The sequence below is a fragment of the Camelus ferus genome, chromosome 6 (assembly GCF_009834535.1).
Source record: "Camelus ferus isolate YT-003-E chromosome 6, BCGSAC_Cfer_1.0, whole genome shotgun sequence".
Taxonomy (NCBI): Eukaryota; Metazoa; Chordata; class Mammalia; order Artiodactyla; family Camelidae; genus Camelus; species Camelus ferus.
The window spans coordinates 68,980,445-69,006,607 of record NC_045701.1 but is presented as its reverse complement, the minus strand read 5'-3'; the positions used below and the strand labels follow the sequence as shown (position 1 = coordinate 69,006,607).

General features: G+C 38.1%; 1 protein-coding gene across 3 annotated transcripts in view; it reads right to left on the bottom strand.

The window, feature by feature from the left end:
• The window catches only part of PSEN1 (presenilin 1), a 62,284-nt gene extending 36,423 nt beyond the window's left edge, over positions 1-25,861 (bottom strand). Inside the window, exons 1-4 of one of the 3 annotated variants that reach the window (XM_006184507.3) lie at positions 25,716-25,861; positions 17,533-17,614; positions 17,301-17,440; positions 1,058-1,311 (exon numbers count right to left, since the gene is read on the bottom strand). In XM_006184507.3, the coding sequence (XP_006184569.1) occupies positions 1,058-1,311; positions 17,301-17,387 (341 nt within the window). In that variant the 5' untranslated portion in view covers positions 17,388-17,440; positions 17,533-17,614; positions 25,716-25,861. Of the gene's footprint in view, positions 1-1,057; positions 1,312-17,300; positions 17,441-17,532; positions 17,615-20,738; positions 20,875-25,715 lie in introns of those variants that run through there. The other 2 variants (XM_006184508.3, XM_014559055.2) reach the window with 2 other exon arrangements.
• Positions 25,862-26,163: the final 302 nt, after the last annotated feature.

Here is a 26,163-nt window from a genome sequence, read left to right as displayed (position 1 = left end):
ATGGCAGTGCTCCAATAAAACATTCTTTACAAAAAGAGATGGCAGGCAGATTTGGCCTGTGGGCTACAGCCTGCTAACCCTGTTCTATAATCTGCAGCCAAACACAAATAACGCTTCCCAATCTCTTTTCCTTATTGCCTCCAACCCCTGCCCTTCACTCAAGCCTTAGACTTTCTCTCAAAAGCTTAAAGCTTGGCTTTCAGAACCCACAGTTTTTCAGACACCTGCCAATTTTAAATTACAAAATTCATTAAAAATTTTGAGCCCCACAAGAGTCCTAGAAACACAACTAGGTGACACCTGAATCAAAGCATTTTTCTTAGAGATAAGAAGCATCAGACAATCCACCAGACACCAGAAGCATCAGAGAATCCACACAACTTTGTGTGCACTTTGTGCCAGTTTGCATTACTTCTTCTTCCTTTCATTTAACAACTTTTTTTTTCTGACCATTTATTATATACCTTACCCTGGAAACACCCTCATAGGCCTTATGGTATAGAAGGAAACCAAGCATTAAATAATGAAAATAAATAATACTTGCATATTGTGACAAGTCAAAAAAGAATAGGTTGCTATGAGAAAGAATACTAGGAAGGACCTAATGCTGTTAGGAGGATCAGGGAAGTTATCTTTCAGGACTTAACATGACTAACATTTAAGCCAAGATAAGAAGGATGATAGGAATGAATCCACCAATGTTAGAAACAGAAAAGAACATTCCAGAGAGAAGAACAATGGGCCCATGGGCCTGAGGTGGTAAAGATCACTACTCAACTCCTTACCTGCTCAATTCCACATAAATGCAGCTCTATTTAGGGACACCATATAGGAATATAATTCTGCAGCTTTCATTCTCTACTTAAAGTATCAACTGCTTCTGGCCATCAGAGAGAATGGACTCTCTAGTGTTCATGTCCCTTCAGTGCAGAGGCCTGACATGCTATGAAGGACTTCTACACTGGCCTTGAGAATAATAAAGTAAAATACTCATACATACATACATACATAACACACACATACACACAAAATAATAAAGTAAAACACTCATACATACAGCTGCCCGTCCTTCCGGGTATAAAAGCTGACTGATTTGATAGTAGCCACAACCACCACCATACAGAGAGTCACAGGGACAAACAGCATGATCACGTGTTTGGCGCCATATTTCAGGGTCAGCTCCTCATCTTCCTCTTCGTCTTGTTCCACCACCTGCTGGGAGTTCCCCTGGGCTCGGCCATTGGATAACGACTCGGAGTTGCCGCGCCTCCGCCTCTCGCTGCCATGCTCGTGCCGCTCTCTACTGTCACTCTGAAAGCACAGGAGAAACTTTTCCAGTAAGTTAGACTCTCAGCAGAATCAAGGTATTCTCTATCAAAGACAGAAAATGTAATGATTAGACTTGAGATTAACAACAGGCACGTCATCACGTGAGTTCTAGAAACTTGGCAAGAAGGAATCCGTTTACGAGAAGTGTTTAGTTTCTTCAGTTTAAAAGTTTAGATTATTTACCACTGTCCACTGAAGGAGCCCTTTCACTTGGCTCTTGGCTCACCTCATTCTCTCCTTCCATTCTCAACCCAATACAGTTGTACTCATTCTCTGAGGTGTGACTTAAAAACGACACCTGCAATGAAGCCTTCGTTACTGGCTGCAGCTGCAAGCAGAGTACTCTCGCCTTTTTCAAAATCATCAGGTGCTTTCTACCTGCGGTTTCATATCAACTTTACAAGGAACTATCTCACCTTCATTATTAGTAAAACTTAAAAATCCTTGTAGTGATGTGCAAGGGATCTCTCTGTATTATTTCTTACTATTGCATGTAAATCTACAATTATCCCCAAAAATATTCAACTAAAAAAATCTTATGAGAGAGAAACTAGGCCTTAACAATTCTGATGCCCTCCCACCCTCACCCCTCTCCATTCTCACCTCGCCCTGTATAGAGGAAGGGAACAATAAACACATGATGAATGATGGAATGAAATTAGAAACACGTTTAGGTTCTACTTTTCTCTTACTCCAAACACCACTTTGTTACCTTCATCCTTATCCTGGGTTTATCCTTTCATATTCTTCAGGTTCAACCTCCTTTTTGGTATTACTGTTCGTATCAAAAATTCCAAATTTTCGAAAAGGGTAGAATGAAACCCAAGAGCACTAACAACAATAATAAAAATAATAGATAACAGGAGAAAAATAACAAGCACTAGGTCTCCTCACAGAGATGTAAATAAAACAGGAGGTGAAGACGGACAGTCACTGCTGCTGCTAAGATGTAATCAGCTTGGTTAAGAAACGGTTCTTTCAGGAAGATCACGTGAAAACACGCCACTCTTGTACCTCACTGTGACTACAGAGTTCAAGCCTAACTAATAGTAATAAGTTACTATTATTCATTAAAAATACACTACACACTTAATAACAGCTTAAAATTATTACAAGATACCAGGGATTATTGTATGTGCTTTACCTTCAATGCTCACAGCCACCCCATCACCACAACTGGACAGGCAAGGAAACAGCCAGAGCTGGTAAGTAATACAGAGAGGGTGTGAACCCAGGTGTGTGTGACTGCATAAATTGAGTTTTTAACCACCTCTCAATGTGTCATTCACCAGCCAACATGGGAGCCCTGCAGACTCAGTGTGGGCTTTCTCATTCACTTTACTTTCAATATATTCATTCCTCAAATAGTTATCAGAATTCTATGTTCCAGGTACTCTGCTGTGGCAATACTAAAATCAGTAAGATCTAGATGCCGTCCTCAAGGAGCTTACAAGATAGTTTTAAGGACTATTCTATTAGAGGTATGAATAAAGTGCTACAGGACTGATTGATTAATTTCATGTGGCCAAGAAAGGCAACATAAGAGATACGATTCTTGAGCAGAACTTTCAGGGGTGGAGGCGAATGAGCTCCAGACAGAGACAACAAGAACAGCAGCATCGAGATGTGAAAATGAAGAGCCAGGCTGATGCAGAAAACCAATGGGTACTCCTGAGCTGGCTGGAGAACTGGGTGGTCAGGGCTGGTGGCAGTAAAAAAGGTTAGGAACAGGTTGTGAAGAACCTTGTTTGCCATGTCAGGGACTTCAGACTTTGTCCTGAAGGCAACAGAAAGTCATAAAAATTGTTAAGGTTGAGGAAGTGACACATCAGGTTATGTTTCATTTTTAAGAAACTTGACTGATGGCAGATGGAAAATAGGAGACATGAGAAAAATATTTCAAAAGCGGAATTATAGGGCTTTGTGGCAAATTACATGTGAATGGTCAGGAAGGAGTCATGGGTGATCTGGAGTTTTTTGGCATAAGGGACTAGAAAGGTGGTGATGGCACTGACAGACATAGGGAACACAAGATGAGCAGCCTGGAGGAGAGGAGGGAGATTTTAGTTAGGGAGGTGGTAAATTTGAAGTACTGCAACCAGACAGTCAAATCCAAAGGCAATTAATAAGAATTTCAAGCTAAGAAGAGAGTTGGGGGAAGTCATTAGTTTCTATAACTATGGAAATGGATGAAATCTCAGGGAGAGAGTATAGATGGACACGTTGGGCATTAATGTAACATAACAGCTGTAGAAGGAAAATACAGAGTGAGATGGCGATCAAGGAGAGAAGTGTGAATAATCCCTAAGCGTAAGCAGCAGGCAACAGGAGAAAAACCAGCAAGAAAGAGAACAGGGAAGAGGGAAGAAAACCCAGGAATCAATATATCACAGAAGCTAAAGGAAGAGCACATTTCAAAGAAGTGTCATCAGCAGGCAGGGTGAGAGCCACAAAGCCACTGAGTTTGCAGTGGGATGTTCACCAACATCTTTATAAAAGTAAAACAGTTCAGAGGGAAGTCATATCATAAATCATAATGGACTAGGAGATGAATGGAAACTGAGAAATTAAAGGCAGTCATTCTTTGAAGAAAAAAAATGTGACAACAGAAGGAATTCAAATTTGAAAGTTATTTTAGGGATGTTAAGAGACTTGAGCATACTTGTCAAATCAAAGTACAGAGTCAGGAGTACAGGAAGAGATTGATGATATAAGACAGATGATAACTAATGAAACAGGGTAGGGGGTAAATGGAGGGGAACAAAAGAAGGGAGAAGAGTTGGCCTTACAAAGGTACTGGTGCCCTCCGCCTCAGCCTGGAGACCAGGAAGTAACTGACCTTATGGAACAAACATCATGAAGATTCAAACCCTATGAGGAACAGAAAGGAGACTATTGCAAAAGATAGAAATATATACCCTAATCACCAAGAAAGATAACTTTTGCTGAACATAAGTCACTGAAGTTCAGTAGGAAGGAAATTGTTAGGAGGAAGGTTTGATCTGGAGAACAGGGGCACAGTATGACCGACAGCTGAGGGGCAGGAGAGCTGAAGTAATTCACACTTCTGTTTTCTCAGGAGGTGACTACTACTATGCCAATATTCAGCAATATAATTATGACCAACTTGATGAGCTGATTAATGCTCAATATAAATTAAAATACAAGTAATAACAGCTCTCTTGTTATAGTATTTACAAAGCATTTATATAATTTATATAAAGTGTTTATATAATTTATAAAGCACTCTCACATCACCTCATTTGTTCTTTTCATATGGTGGAAGGTTTTGGTAGATGAACATTAAAGCAAATGATCCAAAAATCTCACAGCCAGAAAATAGCAGAGGCAGGAATCAAACTCAAGTCTCTTGCTTCAAAACCTGTGTTCTTTTTATGCCACCACAGCTGTCCTACCAGACTACATGAGCAGTCTAACTGGGTGAATCTAGTATGAAAGAGGCAATCATTATATGCTCATTCATGGTACTCAACTGGATATTCTGGTTTATAATGAACATTAGCCAACCCCACCCTGCCCTGCCCCCTAAGCTGATATGGAATACTAGAGCTTTGTTTAATACACACACCCACACACCCTTCCTCTTTACAGTAGTCCTTTGGAACTATTTTTAAGACTAGTTATATTATTAATGCCTTAAAACAATACAGTTTATTTATTTAAACAGGTAAAACATGCACATGGTTCAAAAGTCAAGGAGTATAAAAATGTATATAGTAAAAAAAAAAAAAAAAAACCTCCCACTATGGCAAATGTTTTCAGATTCCTTATGTATATACAAGCAAATACAAATATATATTCTCATCCTCCTTGTCCACACAAATAGTAGCACAATAAATGCACTGTCCTATATTTTGCTTTCTTTTTTAAACTATGTATCTTAGAGATTTTTTTTTTACACATCACTAAAGAATATACTTATTCTCTAAAAAAATTAAAAAAAAATTTTTTTAACCAGCTACATAGCCAGTACATGAATGTATTATTATGTATTAGGTCAATCCCCCAATGATGAACATTTAATTTTTTGCTGTTTCAAACACTTTTGTAAAGGATGCCCCTGTAAGTTATTTCATATGTATGGGGGTGTATTTGTAGGATAAATTCCCTGAAGTAAAACTGCTGGGTCAAAGTATATATGCACTTGAAATGCTGATTTATACTGCCAAATAGCCCTCCTCATGAGCTGTACCAGTTTAAAGACTTAGCAATGCAGGAGAGTGACTATTTCAACAAGCCCTTGTCAGCGTAGTATGAAACATGTGAAATGCCTGGATTTTTATCAGTCTGATAGATAGTAAAATATGGGGTTTGTGTAATTTTAACTTCTATTTCTCCTATTATTAGGAAAGATGAGCATTTTTTTCCATGAACTAAGTATTCCTATCCTTGGCCATTTTTCTATTTGGCTTATGGTATTTTGTTTGAGTTATACCTATTAACTAAAAAACAGTGAATGTCAGCTATGTACAGGGATATAGTAGTCAACAAGACCTCTCTCATGAACTGATTTCAAGCAGGGGAAGACAGAATAAACATGATAATTACAGGCTGGGACAGTACTATATAATACAGTGGTGTGATAAACACATGGTTACAGATAGTGTAACCAGAGAATATCTTTCTGAGGAAGTGACGTTTGAGCTGAGACCTGAAGAATAAAAGGATGCAAAAGGGCTTTTGTACTCTAATGGACTAACTCAGCAGGTCAGGGTGTCCAAACCCTGTACATGCCAAAGACAGATATGACCTGGTTCCTGGAAAATAACCTCTAAGCCCTTGGAATATCCTGCCTGTTAAGAGTGCTTCTGTTTATATGAGGCCTTGGGCTACACTGCTAACAGTATGATCCACAGTGGGTATCTTGGGCCACATGGTATCTCCTTGACCTTGGGGGGGGCTAGAGGACTACGGTCAGCCATGTCTACATGACCAGCCCCAGGAAAATTCCAGGACACCATGGCTCAAGTATGCTTCCCTGGGAGGCAATAGTGCATGCATGTGGTCACACACTGTTCCTGGGAGAATTAAGCACTGTTCACACCACTCCCCCTGGAAGAGGACAACTGGAAACTTGGGCCTGATGTCTCCTGGATCTGTGACCTTGATAAATGCGCTTTTTACTGTTGCTAACTTTAATCTGTAACCTCTCACTGTAATAAACTGTAACAGTGAGTAAAACAGCTTTTCTGAGATCTGTGAGTCCTTCTAGCTACTCACTGACCCTGAGCATCGTCTTGTGGAACTGCAAATACATGAGTACACTGAAAACTACAAAATATTGCTAAGAGAAATTAAAGATCAAAAGCAAAAATAGACAAAACAAACTTACAGTTACCAAAGAGGAAAAGGAGGAGGGAAGGGATAAATTAGGCATATGGGATTAACAGATACAGACTACTATATACAAAAAATAGATAAACAAGGATTTATTGTATAACACAGGAAACTATATTCAACATCTTATAATAATCTATAATGGAAAATTAACTGAAAACTATATACATATAGTTATATATATATATATATATAACTATATATATATATAACTGAATCACTTTGCTGTACACCTGAAACTAACAAAATATTGTGAATCAACTATATTTCAATTAAAAAAAAAAACAAAAATAGACAAATGAGATATCAAACTTTAAAACTTCCATGCATCAAAGAAACAATCAACATAGTAAAAAGGCAACCACAAAATGTAAGAAAATATTCACAAGTTATATTTCTGATAATGGGTTAATATCCAGAATACATAAAGAATACATAAAGAATCTTACAACTTGACAACAACAAAAAAATCTGATTTTTAAATGGGCAAAAGAATAAACATTTCTCTAAAGAATACATACAAATGGCTAACAAGCACAGAAAAATGCTCAATATCACTAGTCACTAGAGAAATTCAAAACTATAAATAGATACCATCTTACACCCGTCAGAATGGCTACTACCAAAAAAACAAAATAAAAAGTATTAGCAAGGATGCAGAGAAATCAGTACCCTTGTGCCCTGCTGGTGGGAATGTAAAATGGTGCAGGAAAGTATGCAGGTTTCTCAAAAATTTAAAAATAGAATTGTCATGTGATCCAGCAACCCCATTTCCAGGTATATATTCAAAAGAATTGAAAGCAATGATCTCAAAGAGATATACACCCATGATCATTACAACATTATTCATAAGAAATAGAAGAAATGCAAATATCTATCAACAGATGGATAAAGGCAATGTGATATATTTGTACAATGGAACATTATTCAGCCTCAGAAAAGAAGGAAATCTTGTCACATGCTAAAACATGGATGAGCCTTGAGGACATTATACTGTAAAATAAGCAAGTCACAAAAAGACAAATACCATATAATTCCACTTATGTGACGTATCTAAAGTAGTCCAACTCAAAAAACCCAAAATGTAACAGTGGTTGCTATGGGCTGCGGGGAGGAGGAAATGAGGATTTTTTGTTCAATAGGTATAGAGTATCAGTTTTCCAAGTCAAAAAAGTTCTAGAAATCTATTGCACCACAATGTGAATATAGTTAATATTACTGAACTATATACTTAAAATGGTTAAGATGGTAGATTTAAAATTTTATGGTATGTCATTTACCACAATTAAAAAAATTTTAACATCCAAATAAATGTAGAGATATACTGTTGTGTTCATAAATTGAAAGACTCAATATTCTTAAGATGTCAGTTCTACCAACTCCCCGTAACTGATCTATAGATTCAATGCAATCAGAATCAAATTCTAGCAGATTTTTTGTAGAAATGTTTATCAAATTAATATGGAAATTAAGGACATCCAAAACAACTTTGAAAGCTGGGGAATTAAGGCTACTCGATTTCAAGATTTCTTATACAGTTACAGTAATAAAAAAAAAAAAATGTAGTACTGGCAAAAAGACAAAAAGCCCAAATAGAGAGCCCAGAAACAGCCTGACACTTATATGGACAACTGACTTTTGCCAAAGGTGCAAAGCAATTTAGTGATGAAAGAATAGTCTTTTTCAACAAAATGGTGTTAAAACAACTGTTTACCCAAATGGAGAAAAATGAACTTTGGTCCATATCTCATACCATATATAAAAAATTATAATCACTATACAGACCTAAATGTAAAACCTAAAACTATAAAGTTTCCAGAAGAAAGTAATGTAGAAAAACTTCTGAGAACTTAAGTAAAGATTTAGATATGACACCAAAAAAAAAAAAAAAAAAAAAAAGATTCACAAAAGGAAAAAGATAAAAGGGACTTCATCAATATTTAAATTGATCTATTTCTGTGCTCTTCAAAAAACACTGATAAAATAAAAAGGCATGCCTTACACTGGGAGAAAATATTTGCAAATCAAATATATCATAGAAGACTTGTATCCAGAATATATAAAGAACTCGCAAAACTCAATAAGAAAACAAACAATCCAATTTAAAAACTGAGCAAGAAATTTGAATAGATACTTCACAAAAGATATTAGGAGGACAAGCACATGAAAAGATACTTAACAACATTATTCAAAGAAATGTAAATTAAAACCACAATGATACTAGTAAGGGTTAAAAAACTGAAAATACTGTACCAAGTGCTGATGAGGATATGGAGAAACATACACTTCTTGTGCAAAATTACACAACCAATTCAGAAAATTGTTTGACAGTATCTTGAAAAGTTAAATACACACCTACCACATTGGATCATATTCTACTCTTCGGTATTTACTCAAAATGAATGAAAGCATATGCCCATTCAAAGATCTGTATATGAATGTCCATAACAGCCTATTTGTGATAACCCAAAAGCAGAAAAAATGCAAATATCCATCAATAAGCGAATGGATTTAAAAACTGTGGTATATCCATATAATGGAATACAGCACAGTAATAAAAAGGAATAAACTACTGATGTATGCCGTAACACTGATGAATCTTGAAATTAGGCTGAATGAAAGAAGCCAGACAAGAATATACACTGTATAATTTCATTTATATAAAATTTTAGGAAATGAAAATTAGAATACAGAGACAAAAATTTGATCAGTGGTTTCCTGCTATAATAGGGAATAGTTGGGGAGGGGCAGGAGGGAGAGATTAAGTAGAACCAGGAACCTTCTGCAATTTTTTTATATATATATTTATCAAAGTAAAGACAGTTTACAATGTTGTGTCAATTTCTGGTGTACAGCATAATGCTTCAGTCATACATGAACATACATATATTTGTTTTCATATTCTAGAACTAGGAAATTTTTAGGGGTGATAGTTATGATCATTATCTTGGCTGTGGTAGTGTTTTCAAGGGTATATACAGATGTCAAAACTTATTAAATTCTATACTTTAAATATGCGCAGCTCACTAATGCCAATTACATCTCAAAAAAGCTGTTTTTTAAAAAGTATTTTTCTCAAAGAGGTATGTAGGTCCTTTGAAAATTGTCACATTAAGAAGGTGACCCTAGAACTACTGAGGGATTTCCAAAATGAAAAATCTTGGCTAAATATTAGAATGATGACTTAGCATTATCTTTAATGCTAATTAAAACAAACTTTTTTATTATGGAAAAAGTTAAAACAAATATTGTCAGAGTATATAATAAAGCCCAATGTGCACTTATTGTCTAATGGCTAGTATTCCATCTATTTTCCTAACCACTTTGCCCCCCACTATTATTTTGAGGCAAACTCAAACATATTTCCTTCATAAATATTTTAGTATATATTTCTAAAAGATGAGAACATAAAGGCCTTGTATGTGTGTCTTGGTAGCTCATTTCTCTTAATTTTTTTCCCTTTTTGGGGGGAGAGTTTGGAGGGGGAAGGAAACTAGGTTTATTTATTTAATGGAGGTACTGGGGGTTGAACCCAGGACCTTGTGCATGCTAAACACATACTCTACCACTGAGCTATACCCTCCCCTCTGTTTCTTAATTAAAACAAAACAAAACAAAACTTTATTTTTCAGAGCAGTTTTAGGTTCACAGCAAAACTGAGCCTTCCCTCCATCAACATCCTACACCAGAGTGGGACATTTTTACAATCAATGAATCTACACTGACATGTCATTATCACCCAAAGTCCATAGTTTACTTTAGGGTTCACTCTTGGTAGTGTACATTTTATGGGTTTTGAAAAGTGTGTAATAAATGCATCCACCATAGTACCATACAAAATAGTTTCACTGTCCTAAATATCCTCTGTGCTCTCTGCCTGTTTGCCCCCTCTCTTTCCCTTATACCGTGGCTACCACTGATCTTTTTACTGCCTGCAGTTTTGTCCTTAAAGGCTATTTTAAGTTTCAGAGAAACCAGTGTTGTAGCCACTACAAACGATTTCATTTCAGCGGCAGAGGAAGGATTACTCACTATATAAATGTTGTAACTTTCAGGGAGGGTGGGGTCTTAAGGGAAGTGGTGAGCATGTGGGAAGTGAGTTCCTAAGAAGCCAGATTCCTCAGGGCTCCTACACCATTAAGTCAGAGGCTTCATTTTAATTCTCTCTCCCTTCTCCTTACTTCAGAACCTGATGAAACTATAGGTCCAGCCACTGAAGGCACGTGGACCCTCAAGCAGGGAGAGTAGCTCTCGAACAGCAAAAATCATGGAGGGATTTTTAATATAGTGTAGAACCTGCCCTTTTTTCAGAACCTTGTTTTCTGCCTGCTCGCCCCTGTTTTTTAGTTTTATTTCTGTAATGAAAAGAAATAGTAAAAATGAAAGTTTATAAATATTTTTGGAAGGTTATCTCAAAATTCTGTTACAAATAATGTTTCAGTAAATATTCTTGTCTATATTTCCTGGTACTCTTATGTAAATGTTTTTACAGGATAATCTAGAACTGGAAATGCCAGGTCAAAAGGTATGTGGACTTTTAGATTTAATTGCCACATTATCTCTAAAAGGCATGTGTATTTAGTAGACTCAACTGACAACTTGCTTCCAAATAAACACAAATTTAAGTCCTGTGAACAACAAATGAGAATGCCTATTTCCCCATACCTTTAGTAGCAACGGGGATCAATCTTTGCTCACTGATAGGTGAAAAATGAAAGGTCTTCATTTCCATGTCTCTGATTATTAGTAAGTTTGATTAACTAGTGTTTTCTTTTTAGTCTATTATGATCATGATTAATCATAGACTGACTTTTGAGGAGGGGAGGGAGGAACAAATTTTTTTTTTTTTTTTTTGGTGGGGGAGGTAATTAAGTTTTTTTTTTTTTTTCCTTTGCAGGAGGTACTGAGGATTGAACCCAGGACCTTTGCACTCTACCACTTGACCTATACCCTCCCCCAACTAGTCTCTTCATATATTTACTACCATTTATATTTCTTCTTCTTCCTTCATATACATATATTGTTTGTATTTTTTGGTAATATCATTTCTGAGTTGTTCATGTCCCCTTTCACTTTATAAGATTTTTTTATATATTAAGATATATCTGTCATTAGGCATTATAAGCCTTTGCCCAGTTTGTTTTTTGACTTTGTTCACGGCAGTTTTTGCCATACTTAAGTTTATAATTTTGTATTGCTGAATATGAACTTAGATGACTTTACAAGGAAAACAACTTATTCTTACAACATCTTAAATTCTAGTGTTTTTCAACATACACACAGGTACATAGTTATAGTGAACATTCACAAATATTGCACCCTATTTTTTTCATCAAATAGTATTTCATGCATACACTCCCATGTAATAAGTCAACATGCCTAAAAATTTACATTGTATTCCATTATGTTGATAGATTTATAGTCTGCATATTATTTATTTACTTAAGATGCATATTTATTTATAAGAAAAAGTATCAATGCTATAACACTTTATAGATATTGTTTGGATGTCCACAATTAGAAATGTGAGGCTCCTGAGTCTGCACTGTAGGAAAAACTAAAGAGCAGCTTAACTGAAAAACTGGCAAGTTATGTGGAAAACTTGAAAATGTTTATTAATCATTCGTAATATGTTTCCAACAGAATGGAGAATTCCATCCAGCACCTGCCCAAGCTTTGTGATTAGCTGGAGTTAGAGCTTTAACCACTGCTCTATCATCAAGGAAGGCTGGAATTTCCCTGACAGGTTGCTACAACTGGTTAGAGATAATAGTCAACATTTATGGTGCTGTTGTGTTAGGCCTGAACCTAGAGTTTGTTTTTTTGTTGTGTGTTTTTTTAAAAACAAACTATTAAGATCTGTGCCAAAGATTTCTAACTTTACTTTCATAAGAAAACAAACATGTTTCTCTGGAAGTCCCCAAGATTTTAAGTTCTTTTTCTCCTACTTTCCTGTGACATAAATGGGGAAACAAATTCAATACTATAAACAGTACAACAACACTATCATCCAAAGGCTGACTGGGCCTGTGGACCCAATTCATTTTAAATTTAGAGCACCCTTCATTTACTTTTTTCCTCAGGGCCCCAAGTACTTAATTACCACTTTCAATAGTTATATGTTAGCATTCCATTTAATTTTACAGGATTTATCACACTTTAAAGAAGTGACCCCCCCACACACACACATATACACCCCAATGTTCACAGAATCACTATTTACAACAGCCAAGATATGGATGCAACTTTTAAAAGTCCATTGACAGATGATTAGATACAGAAGATGTGGTGTGTACGTGTACACACACACACACACACACACACACACACACAGGAATACTACTCAGCCATGAAAAAGAATAAAATAATGTCATTTGCAGCAACATGGTTGGACCTGGAGAGTGTCATACTAAGTGAATTAAGTCAGAGAAAGACAAATATTATACAGTACCACTATGTGGAATCTAAAAAAGTGACACAAATGAACTTATTTACAAAACAGAAACAGATTCACAGACATAGAAAATAAACATGGTTATCAGGGGTAAGTGGGTAGGAAGGGATAAATTAGGAGTCTAAGATTTGAAGATACTAACTACTATATATACAAAATAGGTAAACAACAAGTTTCGACTATATAGCACAGAGAGCTATATTCAATATCTTGTAATAACTTACAATGAAAAAGAATATGAAAAGGAATATATGCATGTATATGTATGACTAAAACTTTATGCTATACACCAGAAATTGATACAACATTGTAAACTTCAGTAAAAAGAAAAAACTTCTGGTTACACCAAAACTTCTAGAAGAGAATTTATTTAGCAAATCACCTAATTTTACAGATGGGAAGAATGAGATAGTCACAAAATTAGCTAAATTAAACTAAACTTACACACAGCTACTTCAAATTACAAGCAGATCAAACTTAGTTCTTCCCTCTGAAGAACGTGATTACATGTCACTCAGCCACAATCCCTAAATGCCAATTTAATCAGCATTCTTGGATAACTTTTAATATCTGGTTACCCTCTTACTTCTTTCCCAGACTCAAAGGATTGCCTCATGGTATGAGCTCAAGATGAGGGGTGCTCCTGAGCATGGAGGGAGATGCTGAGCAGAGGAAAGAACAGAGTCCCCACTTCTTTACAACAATCTTTGAATAGCCTGTAGGGAAGTTATTAACATCTCTTGCAGTTTCAAAAATATTTTTAAATGAATTTTCCTTTCTTTTTGTAATATCTAATGTAAAATAGCATGCTTGTATATTCTAGAGGATATATTCACATAGGTAAGCACTTTAATAGAGTAGCTATTCAAAGTAGGGGAAGACAGAAGGAAAATCTGCTCATTTACGGTAAATGTCCTCAAAATGCAAGGCCCTAAAACTACACAATGTTTGTGACAGTATCTAGCAGAGTCCAACACACTGAAAACACTCAGTATGATCATTTCCTCTCCTGAGTTATATGGAAAGATTCAAACTTTCGTATTTCTCAATTGCCTTTTGATTCCTCTAAACTAGCCCTGAGTAAATAAAGAAATAAGCCTGGTAAGGATTTTTTATGCCTGCAGAGGCTTGTCTTCTTGCACTTGTATTTAACAATCCCATTATTCAACAGCAGAAATAAAAGAGCTGCTTTCAGTTAATCTGCAAAAACACGTCTTCTATGTCCAATTTAAATTTGAACCTACCCCCATTTTTTCATAACCAGCCAGAGCATACACTTGCACAATGGCTTCTTTATAGCTAAAAAAACTTAATGATGAGATTCTTTTCTTCTTTCTTTGGGATTTTTTTTTAAAGCACATTGGTGCAAAATGAATACACAGACTTTGTATTTTTTTCTTCTCCAGTATTTTTTTCATACAATATCTCCTTTCAGTATTACAACATTTTTCTGGGGTAAGACAGTGGAAGAACAGAAAGAACACTGGAGTGAGTATGAAATTAGAAACCATAGTTTTAAGTTTCAGGTCTGTCATTTAATTTTCTATGTTGTCTTGGACAACCATTTTAACTGGAATAGGGAATAATACCTATCCTGTAGTAACTGGAAAATATGAGGATATATACATAAGATCTCTGTAAGCTGTAGAAAGTATTTTTAAGGAGATAAACAAAAGATGAATTTATTTGACATCATATTATCAATAGCAGAGTGAAAATTAACCAAATTAATTAGGCCTGAATTTCTAGACAGTGGTGCCCTATTAGATCTGGAAGGTACCACTGAGAACGTGAGGTCTAAGACTTGCTAAAATTAAACCAGGAACACATGGAACTGTCAGTAATAATCCTGTGTCAACTATACCTCCTCTAGAGCACCCTTTTTTTTCAATTTATCAATCAGATAGGTGTAAAAAAAAAAAAAAGGCAGGAAAGAAATACTATGAAAGCCCCACAAAATCTGAGTGTGAGGGATAAGAACAACACTACACTAACAGTGGAGAGCTCACTGTGTACTAAGCACTGTTCTTGGAGGGAGGCAGGTAAACAAATCACGTGTAAGCAGACAGTATGCTAGAAATATTGGTAAGTGCTACGCACGGGTAAAGCAGAGGAAGGGCATAGGGAGTGCCCGGTGGCACGGAAGGGAGCAGGAGCCGAGGAAGGCAAGGTTTCACTGATACGGTAACCTGAAGGAAGTGAAGGGAGCCATTGGAGAAGACTGGGACGATAACCCAGGTCCAGAAGCAGGACTGAGGAAGCAGTGAGGGAGGGAGAGGGTGGTAAGAGATAACAGAGGGGGTGGGGAGGAAGGAAGGGAAGGTTAAAACCTCATAGACCAGATTTTATTCTGAGATAAGATGTCTTTGGAGGGTTGGGACAGATGAGTGACATATAACAGTGTTTTTTTTTTTCCAAATTTGTTAGCTGTGGAATCATTTGTTCAAAGAGATCCACAGAAGACCAAGATGCAAAGCAGATAAAATAGGAGCTGCTCTGGTTAAGAAAGGGGTACCAAGAGACCCGACTAAGTCTGCTGTTTCCACTTTCCCTCTCCTTCCTCTGAAGTAACAGTCTGAAAATGAGTACAGTCTGTAGCCTTCAAACTTTCGAAGCCTGCATCCAAAGAACTTTATAATCCAGCCCAGCCTAACTTTTCAAAAGGCCACTCCTAGGGAACAGCAAAAAGTCAAGCTGTCAACACACAGCAGAGGAGCAGATGCGCTGCCAGAAAGATCAGTCTTTGTACCACCTCTTATGAACCAGGCACCCCTGCCGCCCCATCCTTCAGGTGCTCCCTTTCAGGGTTTCCTTTGATATTCATTTAAAATTTATTTCACTTGTTTAAAAATGTTCTAGCAATACAGTGTGATCTGCCTCTGAAGATGTATCTCCAGATTCAGCCTCCCTGTCAGTTTATATTGTAGGAAAAATTTTCCTCCACAAGTGTTATTTCTTCTATCAGTAATGACCTCCCAGTTTGCTCTATTCCTATGCTACGCATCCATCAAAGTCTACTCTGTCAAGCCTTCCTCCCCACATTTTGACCCTTAGTTGGAATCCTATATATTTGGAGTGGGACAGGAACTTCCAGACCACTTAGTGTTCCTGTTCACTGCTCATTCCATGAACTAGCCCTCTGCAGATTTGGCTGGTCCTCTTCTAGCCTCTGTAAGTGCTTTTAGTGACAAGCACACGCCAGCCCACAAGGCAGTCCATGCTCTTTCAGATGTACAGTTATTGTGAGAAAATTCTTTTTGTTGACCTAGAACCTGTCTCCTTCTTCCATTGGTTCTGCCCTTTGGTTCCAACAGAAAAGTCTGCCTCCTCCACTCCCTCCCCTCAGCTTGTATAGCTTACAACTGACCTTGTGTTTTTTTTTTTTCTTTTAATTTATTTTTGCTTATTTTTTAAGCAGGGGTGGTAATTAGGTTTGTTTATTTACGGTTTTAGAGAAGGTAGTGGGAATTGAACCCAGGACCTTGTACATGCTAAGCATGTGCTTTACCACTTGAGCTATACCCTCCCCCACTGACCTTGTGTTTTCTGCCATCCTGGCTCAACCCCTAAAAATCCTACTGACTCCCCAGCCATCACACAGGCCATCTGTGGACTCTGCCTTCAATCTATAATGATTAGCTAACACAGCGGCAGGCAGCTTTGGTCTGCGTGTAGTCAGTCAAGAGTCTCCATCCCTTGTGACGAACTACATCCCCTTTCTGATTCTCTCCTTCCATCTCTCCTAGGACTTCTACACTTAGCCTTGCATCCATCATTGTGCATTCTGTCAATGAGCATTTATTGAGCACTGTTAAGAACCAGGAAAGGCACTGAAAAACTAAAAAGTCAATAGCATGTACTCAGCCCATAGAAGAGTAAGAGCAAGACATGCAAAATAACAGCTGGGGAAGCTGGAGAAGTGTCATTGGAGGAAGTGATGTCTGAGCCCGGGAGGAACTGTACCAACACCCAATGCTCACATAGCCTTCTGCTCCCAGCACCAAATGGTACCATGCTTTGCCCTCACTTGAAGTCGGGCAACTATGTAAATTTGGGAAAGCAGAGAAAGCCCCTCAGCCCCTGAGCCTCTCTGGAGGTGAGGGAAGGTGATCACTGAATTCAGAGTCTTAAAGGGCAGTGGCAGAGGCTGACACAGTACCTGGCTACGTACAGTGTTGCTCAGGTGGTTGTCCTCGGACATCTGTGCATTCTGGAAGTAGGACAAGGGTGCAGGTAACTCTGTCATTGGAGCAACTGTATAGAAATACTTTTTCACAGAAAACAAAGCCTCTTGGGGTTCTGAAAAAGCAAAAAGAAAACAACCCTTCGTGCATTACAATGATACTTTCATTTTGAAACACTTTTATAAGTTACTTTCAGCAAAAACAAACCTTTCTTTCATGTGTTCTCGTCCAGGCCAAGCTTTCTACGGACCTCGCAGGCTGCTGTCACTTGCAGGCTCCCAGATTAGGTCTGAAATAGGATTTTACCAGGTTACCCAGAGTTGGTCAAATCCTAATAAATCCATTCACACCAATTAAATAATTTTAAGACTAATTTGTAAACCAGAATGTATACATTTGCCATGACCTTCAACTGACAAACTTTTGTCAGCTCAAGATATGAGTAGATCTACCTGAGAAACCAGATACTTTCAATCACAAAGATATGTAATGATTTCAGATCCAGAGTAAAGGGAGCTGAATGATCTTAAAGAATGTTCTCATCAACATTCCTTTTCAATGCTGACCAATCCAACCTAATTTTTATATCTCCGTAAAATTATTTGTCTAGTGCTTTTGATTTTGCAAAATTCCTTTTTATCATCTCATTTTCTCCTTATCACAATGTCCCAAGGCAGGGTAAACAGGTAACATACCTCTTTTACAAAAGCAGAAGGGGACCCAAATTCAGTGACTTGCTCAAAAGTACACAATAGGGCAGACCAGGACAAAAACTGCAGACTCCTGACTCCCAGCTTCTCCTCTGCATCCTGGCACAGCCTTGTTTATGCACATCATCCTATCTCCCAGAGTCCACCCTCCTGGGGGCCCACATTCCCATTTGTCTGTCTACCTGAATTTATATCAGCTAATTCTTTGACTTCAATTTTCCCTTTCATTGAAAGTCTCCAGAAATATAGAAGGAAAAAATCTGTTTGCATACTTAACCAGTATTCTAATTCACTTACAGTATCAAAATATTACCACGTACGTATTTACATGAAAGCATTTTGTCAATGTTCCGTTTCATTTTCACTTTTAGCTTCAGGTAGAAGTACCCTCTAAATACTCCTTTTTTTTTTATTCTAATGATCTTTCATCAAAAACACATAAAGCAACTTTTTCCTCTAGGAAAGGTACTGGGTTCAAATTAACTCTTAATTGCCTATATTTGGATCATTCAAATCATGACAAATTTTTAATCAAGATATGCTTTCCCTTCTACCCTACATGCTTTTATGTACCTGCCTACCTTTCTCCTCCTCTCCAACTTCAGCCCAGTTAGCTGGACTAAGACGAGGGGACTGTAAACTGTTATTAACTACACAAGACAATTATGTGACTGTGTTTTAAATATAATGTAAATTTGTTTAAAAAATAAAGTAAATCAAAAATGCAAAGAGAGACGATAGTTACTTTTACAGGGGTTACTCATTGGAAGGGGGTACACAGGAAGTTTTCGGGGTATTGGTAATGTTTCTTGATCTGGGTGCTGGTTATACAGGGTGAGGTTACAGTTTGTGAAAATTCACTGAGCTGTATACCTATGATCTGTGCACATTCCTAAATATTTCAATTTAATAATTCAAATAGATTTTTGTGGGAGTAAACCCACAAAAATATATTTAAGGTTTGGCAATATGTGTGTTAGCTTACCCAAAAGAGAAGTGGATTCCAATAGGACAGTTATCTTTTCAAAGTACTGTAAGTAAATGTTCTGACCTATGCTTCCAGATTCTTTTTTTTTTTAATGGAAATGCTGCAGATTGAACCCAGGACGTCGTGCATGCTAAGCATAGGTTCTACCACTGAGCAACTGCCCTCCCCCCAGCTTCCAGATTCTTAAAAGCTGACTATCTAATTGAAAAATTAACATTAATGTAGCATTTATGATCAGCAACAGAGCACATATTATTCTCTTCTTTTCCATAAAAACATTTAGTACAGTACCTACTACCTCAGCTAACCCAGAAATGTCACAGGATGGTAAACAGAAAAAGGTGCAACTCGTAACCTCCACTGGCTGCTCTGAAGATTATACCATGTCATTTAAAGGCTAGCTTAATTACAGAAAAACCCTTAGAAATCTGTCATTAATATTCTTGTATGATCCCTCAGAAACAAAACGAGCAAGAGGCAAGAAAGGGCAATGCAGGCAAAAATAAAAAAATAAATAAAGTGCATTACATTTACAGGTAAAATATTAATAGAAGACAAGTGATTACCCATTCACTAAATAGTTTACTGGCTATCTACTTATATCAAAATCAAAGACAGACATTGAGAGGATTTAATTAATTATGTTCACTCCACCCATTTTACAGATGAAAGCAATGTGGCACACAGAAGTTCATAAACTTGCCCAAGGTTACATCCAGTAAGTAAAGGAGCAAAGCAAAAACTCAGGTATCACAATATGTTGACTCTGTGTAAAACTTCATCCCTGCCCTTTAGGAGTTTACAACAGTGAGCATCAAGAAACACTGGGCTGATTTTTATTACTAGTAAAACTATTGCTTAGAAGTAAATGAGATCTTTTTAAAAGAGTAATAAATGAGATCTTAGACTTCAATAACTGAATTATAAATTAAAAACTGAAGTGCAAAAAGCATTCCTTATATAGTCATATAGTCATAGTATTTATTTATTTATTTTTCAAATAAGCTATAATGAGAATCTGGTCATTTTAATTTAAGTAGTTTGCATTATTAGCCTTATGCTTACAGGATCTATTCAGCTATTACAAGAAACCACACAAACTGACTATCACATTGGAGCTTTCTCAGACAAATCTTAAAAGAATCATCAATAATATAGCAGTCACTTCAGCATATCCCAATACTACAGTCGGCCCTCCTTATCCTAGGGTTCTGCATATGTGACTGAACCAATTACAGATCAAAAATATTTGAAAAAATATTCCAGAAAGTTCCAAAAAATAAAACTTAAGTTTGCCTGGGTCAGCAAATATTTACATAGCATTTACACTGCACTTACCATGATTTACATATCATTTTCATTGTATTAGGTGTTATAAGTAATCTAGAGATGATTTAAAGTATACAGGAAGATGTGTGTAGATTATATACAAATACTATGCATTTTACACAAGGGACTTGAGCATCTGAAGATTTTGGTATCCATGCAGGTGGGGGTTAGTGGGAGTCCTGGAACCACTTCTCTGCTCTCAAAGTCCCCCAATTCTGAATACTGAGGGATGACTGTCACAAAGGCATATCAGTATTTATATGTGAAACACTAAGGCGCAAGAAAGGTGAAACAATTTGCCAGTGCACAATTAAGAGGCAAGTAACAGCCAGATCTTCTGATGCCCCGCCCAGGTCTCTGCCAGTTAACCCAGAGAAAACTCACACCTCCACTGATGCGCTGAAGATCACAGCTGCAGGGTGACCCTCCCTGGAAGAGCTGCTCTGTACATGGAGCTCAGTAGGAAGCATAGGCAGGCAACAGGGCTAGCGAGCTAAATTTTCAGTCAGGCCTGGTGAACAAAGACTGTTGGTACAATGAAAGGAGCAAGCAAAGCCAGATTTGATTTTGGTCCAGTAACAGCTGAAGACAATTGATGACTGCATGGAGAAGGTCAACAACCCCATTGTTCCGCAGCGTGGCAAAAGACACTAGTGGACTTTATAACATTCTTAGCAGTGCCCTGAGAACAAGAAAAGATAGCTGTTGAGAAGTGAGGATCTCTCATGTGACCTGGATTGCAGAGGGAGTGGGAGTAGGGATGTAAATAGATTTTGGTGTTTTCTCTCTCTGGCCACCTGCTAGAGACTTTCTGAAACTGACAAAGCACAATACTTGAATTCACTGCCATCCCATTTCCTTTTTCTCAAAACATTTGCTCGATCAGATAAAAGGAAAAAGAAATCCTTCTCTGATCAGCAACTACAAAACCTAAAAAAAAAAAAAAAAAAGGCCCAGGAGAATACAAATAATCTCAAAGTTTAGACGTGCTGAATAGAGAAGCCTAATCGGAAAACCTATCCATCAGCGCTTTAAAAAGTACCACAGGAGAAATGTTTAGAATCCCAAAGTGAAGTTTATTAAAAATCTCATTTAAGGAAGCACCAACAGAAAAGTACGTTTCTGTCTCTCACTACATCCCAAGTTAACAACTAAACTATAGCATGTTTAATTACTGATACCATTTTCCTTCCTCACTCTGAGATAAACATAAACAAAATGCGTATTCCACAGAAACAAACATTTTCATGAAACTGTTTTTGTCACAATCTTCCCCAGTACAAAGGACTGTGGCTTGCTTTCATGATTCTAGCCACCTGAACTAGTTTCCCCTTCACTTAGAAAACCACTAAAAAGTTTTCAAGTGCCAAGTGAACTTGTGATTTATTCTCCTTCCACAAGAGAATTTAATCAGTCTTGGTGTTGCTCTGACAGCTTCTTCTAGGACAGGCAGCCCAAGTTCTGATTATATGTATGGGCTGCGAGAGCCTCTATTTGAGTTTTTAAAAGCTCAATGCAATAATAAATGTAACCAATCTCCAAATTGCATTCTATAATTAAAATCAATAAAAATAATTTCAAATGAGTTTAAAACTTCAGTAATACATCCTGGAAAGATATTCAGAATTTTAAGAGACTAGGAGCAAATAATTTCCCTAGCCCTACAAGAGGCTTTGTGAAAGCGGTAGGCCCTAAAAAGAGCAAGGACAGTGATACACCCTATTTGGTGATTTTTTTCCTCCTTCCTTCCCACTCTACTTCTGTGAACCATCTGTGGTAGATTAGTTTATTATTCAGCAAATCTTGCACTCCCTCGCCCAGCATCCCCAGCAGAGGAATATCTTTCCCCTCTGCACTGATGTTGAGCTTGGCTCTGACTTGCTTTGGCCTCAAGGTGGGCGCAGTCTACTACCCACTCCATGCCTGTGAGCACAATCTTATGACTTGCTTTGGCTGATGGGATCTTAGGAGATGTGGCACAACAGACAGTTAAACTGTACTTGAGCAGGTGGCCTTGCTTTCTTGTACTTCGGCTGCTACATCAACGAGAACTTACTTTGGGTAGCCACTGTCCCTTCAGCTAGGGCCCCAGAATAAGACATGCAAAGCAGAACTGCCCTAGCTGATTCACAGACCCACACCTTTAAGCCAAGCGAGAACTAATGCTTTAAGGCACTGAGTTTGGCGAAGGTCTGTTATGTAGCATTACCACAGTTGTTTTCAAATAATAATGGTTATGTGGACTCAGAAGATGCAGAAAAAATGAACAAAGACTTACAAATCCAAAATCCTTTACCTGAAATCTTTAGGACTAAATATGTTTAGAATGTATGTATTTGTTGGATTTTACAGAGGTAACATTATGCAAATACCATGTTTTATAATGTTCCCTCAGTGTCCTAAGTTAGAACCACAAAATCAAACACATTAATAAACATATAGAAAAATATATACCTTAGTCTTAAATTACATAAATAGGTTCAGGTTAGATTTCGCTGTCAAATGAATTATGAAAAGTCTTTCAGTTTTTTCAGGATTCAAGAACTGTGGATATGGGACCATAGTCCTGTAATATCAATGTTTATATAATTATAAAGAATCTTTCCCCCCCAAATTTAATTTCAATAACTCTACATAAAAGGTATAATTACCCTGAGTCGTATCAAATTTGTGGTGGAAATGGGTAGAATACGACTAACCTTTAATGAAAATAACTATTCACATCTAATTAACTTGTAAATCATTGATTTTACTCAGCAATACCTGCATTTTCTCTTTTGCCTTAGATCAACTTAAGGAACTGTACAAGCATTGTGAAGACCAGACATTAATACCCTTTAATCAACAAACACTTAATTGAGTTTCTTCTACATAGCCAGACACTGTGCTAGGCACTAGGTTATTGAATCAGATAATGCTTCTGTTTACATAAGGAGCTTTTATCAGAAGGGAAGACAGATAAGCACATTTTAATATTATTACATGTTGAAATAAAAAATTTTAGATGCACTGGGTTATATAAAATATGTTACTCAAATTAATTATGTTTACCTATTTCTGTTTTAAAAAAATTATGCTCATTAGAAAATTTAGTATTAACCATTGCAGCTCGCATTGTTTCTATTGGACAGTGCTGCTCTAAAGCTTCAGTTCTTTCTCCTACAACAGGCTTAAACTGAAAATTTCTAACAATCTTTTCCTTCTTGAAGCTTCCCTCCCTTCCTCAGTTTCTGTTACACTGCACTATGGAGGTTCCCCTCCCACCACTCATTCTCCTCAGCGGGTCCCTCATCCTCTTCCACTTCCCCATTATAAGTGTCCTGAAGGGTCTTCCTGGGCTTCCTTGCCCCCCTCCTTCCTTAGGCATCTCCTCCACTGCTCCAACATCAACAGCTAAGTCTATTTAAGTGATTCACATTTACAGCTCCAAGCCTGTCCATAGGATATTTTCAACTGCTGGCAGTTCAGAAGTGATACTTCCAAACCACTTCCTCATCTTCCTTTCTAGACTAGTTCTTTGTTCCTAACTTCCTTATTTCTGTGATCTCCCCACTTCTCCAAACTTAAAGCCTCCTAATCAGCTTTATGCTTTACTCCTTGCTCCGCAATTGGCTGTCATGTCCTGTTCATGTTTTTCCTCTTTTCTAAGCCTCTGCCACTACCAAAGATCAAAATCATGTATCTCACCTGGATTATACAAAAATCACCTCAAATCTCTTAGCCTCTCTAGCCCCCCTACCAGGTTAAGGTTATCAAAGCAAACCAAAACTTATCAAAAGCAAATCTCAGAACACCATCCAAATCTGCCTGGCATCTAGGATATGAAGGAGAGGCAGCATTAGAGGTCTTTGAAAGGTTTTTCAGAATATATCCAAAAGAAGTAAGTCTCCCCCTACAATCGAATATAACAGTAGTGGGAAAGCAGGAGTAGACTGAACCTGGATCTGAGAGAGAGGAAGAGGAGCACAGAAGCTTTGGTAGAATGTTAGATCTTTCCTGCTAGAATGATTCTCAGAGGCCAACTCCAATCCCCCAGTTCTCCCCAAATGTAAATTCACACAGCAATCTAGGACTAGGGGCAGTCATTTAATTTTAATTAAAATTTAGCAATACATCATATCCATTCAGAGGAAAATATACCCAGAATTGTGGTAACTATCCACCCAAGGACCAGAGAACACAAATGGAAAAACCAGAAGATAGATGCCACTTCTATCATCTTTTCTTTAGGAAAGGTGGGTAAGGGGGAAAGAACCATGCACTCAATAAACAGGCTTCTTTTTTCACTGTTAAGGATTTGCTTAAGTGGAGGTGGGACGGGGTTTAAGTTGGCTGAAATCTGTGAGTTAAGGAGAACTGAAATTGGCTTTTGCAGGTGACTGAAATCAGTCAAATGCAACAGGTTCCAATCTACTTTGCTGTTTTATTCTCTTTCATAACAGCTATTTAACGTGCAGTCTGGGTTGCTGGACCCTTAAGATCCACAGGGCCCCTCTTTTGTAGTACACCTTCTGATATAATGACCTCCTCACTTCAACTCCGAGGGTGAAAACCTTTCCATTGTAAAAGATAATTCAAAAAACAAGATGCCCTTAGCCAGACGTAATCTCTACCTGCCTCAAATTTCAGGGAATATTATGACTTTTACAATTTGCTTTACCGTGTAGTTATTTGCATACTATTCTTATCTCCCACAGTAAACCTTGCACAAGCTATTCATCTTGTCCAAAGCAGGCAAGAATTAAGTTACTTTCCTACAAGAGAAGCGATATTTATTTGAAAGGAATCTGAGCGGGATGAAAACGCCAAGTATCTAAAACACGTGCAAAGCACTAGACATATATGCCTCGCGACAGTCCAGATCAAGGCAAAATCATGAGACCCTGTTTTTCGCCCCGAACGGAGACAAGAAGGAACTTGGTCCTGGGGACCACTTGCTTTCTCTGGACAAGGACACACTACTAGGGGGAGGAGGCGTGGAGTTTCACCAGTTGCTCAGCCAGACCCAGAGCAAGGCGCTTTCTCTTTCTCCTGCTCCACTCCAGGCAAGACGGTCAATCCTGGTCAAGGCACCTGCGCCTAGAGATGTCGAAGGGAAACCAGCACTTCCGGACCAAGGCTGCGAAAGGGAATCGCTCTTCAACCCAACCGCGCGCCGCGAGCCGGAGAAACTGGCCGACCCTTCTGGTTCCCCACACGGGGCTCCTCGGTCCCCGCCCGGCCGCGCCCGGCTCCTCATCCTCGAGGACACCGGCTCTGCGGCCCGGGAGGCGACAAAGGGCCGGGCCTGCCCGCGGCCACCCGTGTCGGCACCAAATGAGGGGCGCGTTTCTCTCTCCCCGGACCCCCCACCACACACCTACCTTTGCCTCGCCGCCACCACTATCCTCTCGCAGCCAAGGTTCCTTCCCGAGCAGCTGCTGTTTTGTTTCTGATGTGAAATTTCGGCCTTTGGAGCTGCTCGGCCCAGGCCCCTCCCAAAAGGTTTCATCGGTGTCGTCACTTCCGGCCCTGGCGTCGTTGGCGAGGCCCCACTGGCTGAGGGGGCGGGGCCCATAGGAACGGGTGGAGCTTCCGGTGGTGAGCGGGATTGCTGGGGAGACCCTGCGTTACAGGTGGCCTCTTTGACCTGGCGGGAGCTGCCTAGAGTGCCAGCGCGGGTCTGGGGTTTTCAGGGATCTGAGAATGCTCTTGAGCTGAGAATTAAAATTTTTACGTAAAATGGACCCAGCATGTGCTTCTCCCTGCCTACAAGCGATGGCATCTTAAATCTAACGTTTTTTTTCATTTCTCAGTAATACCTATTTGTAC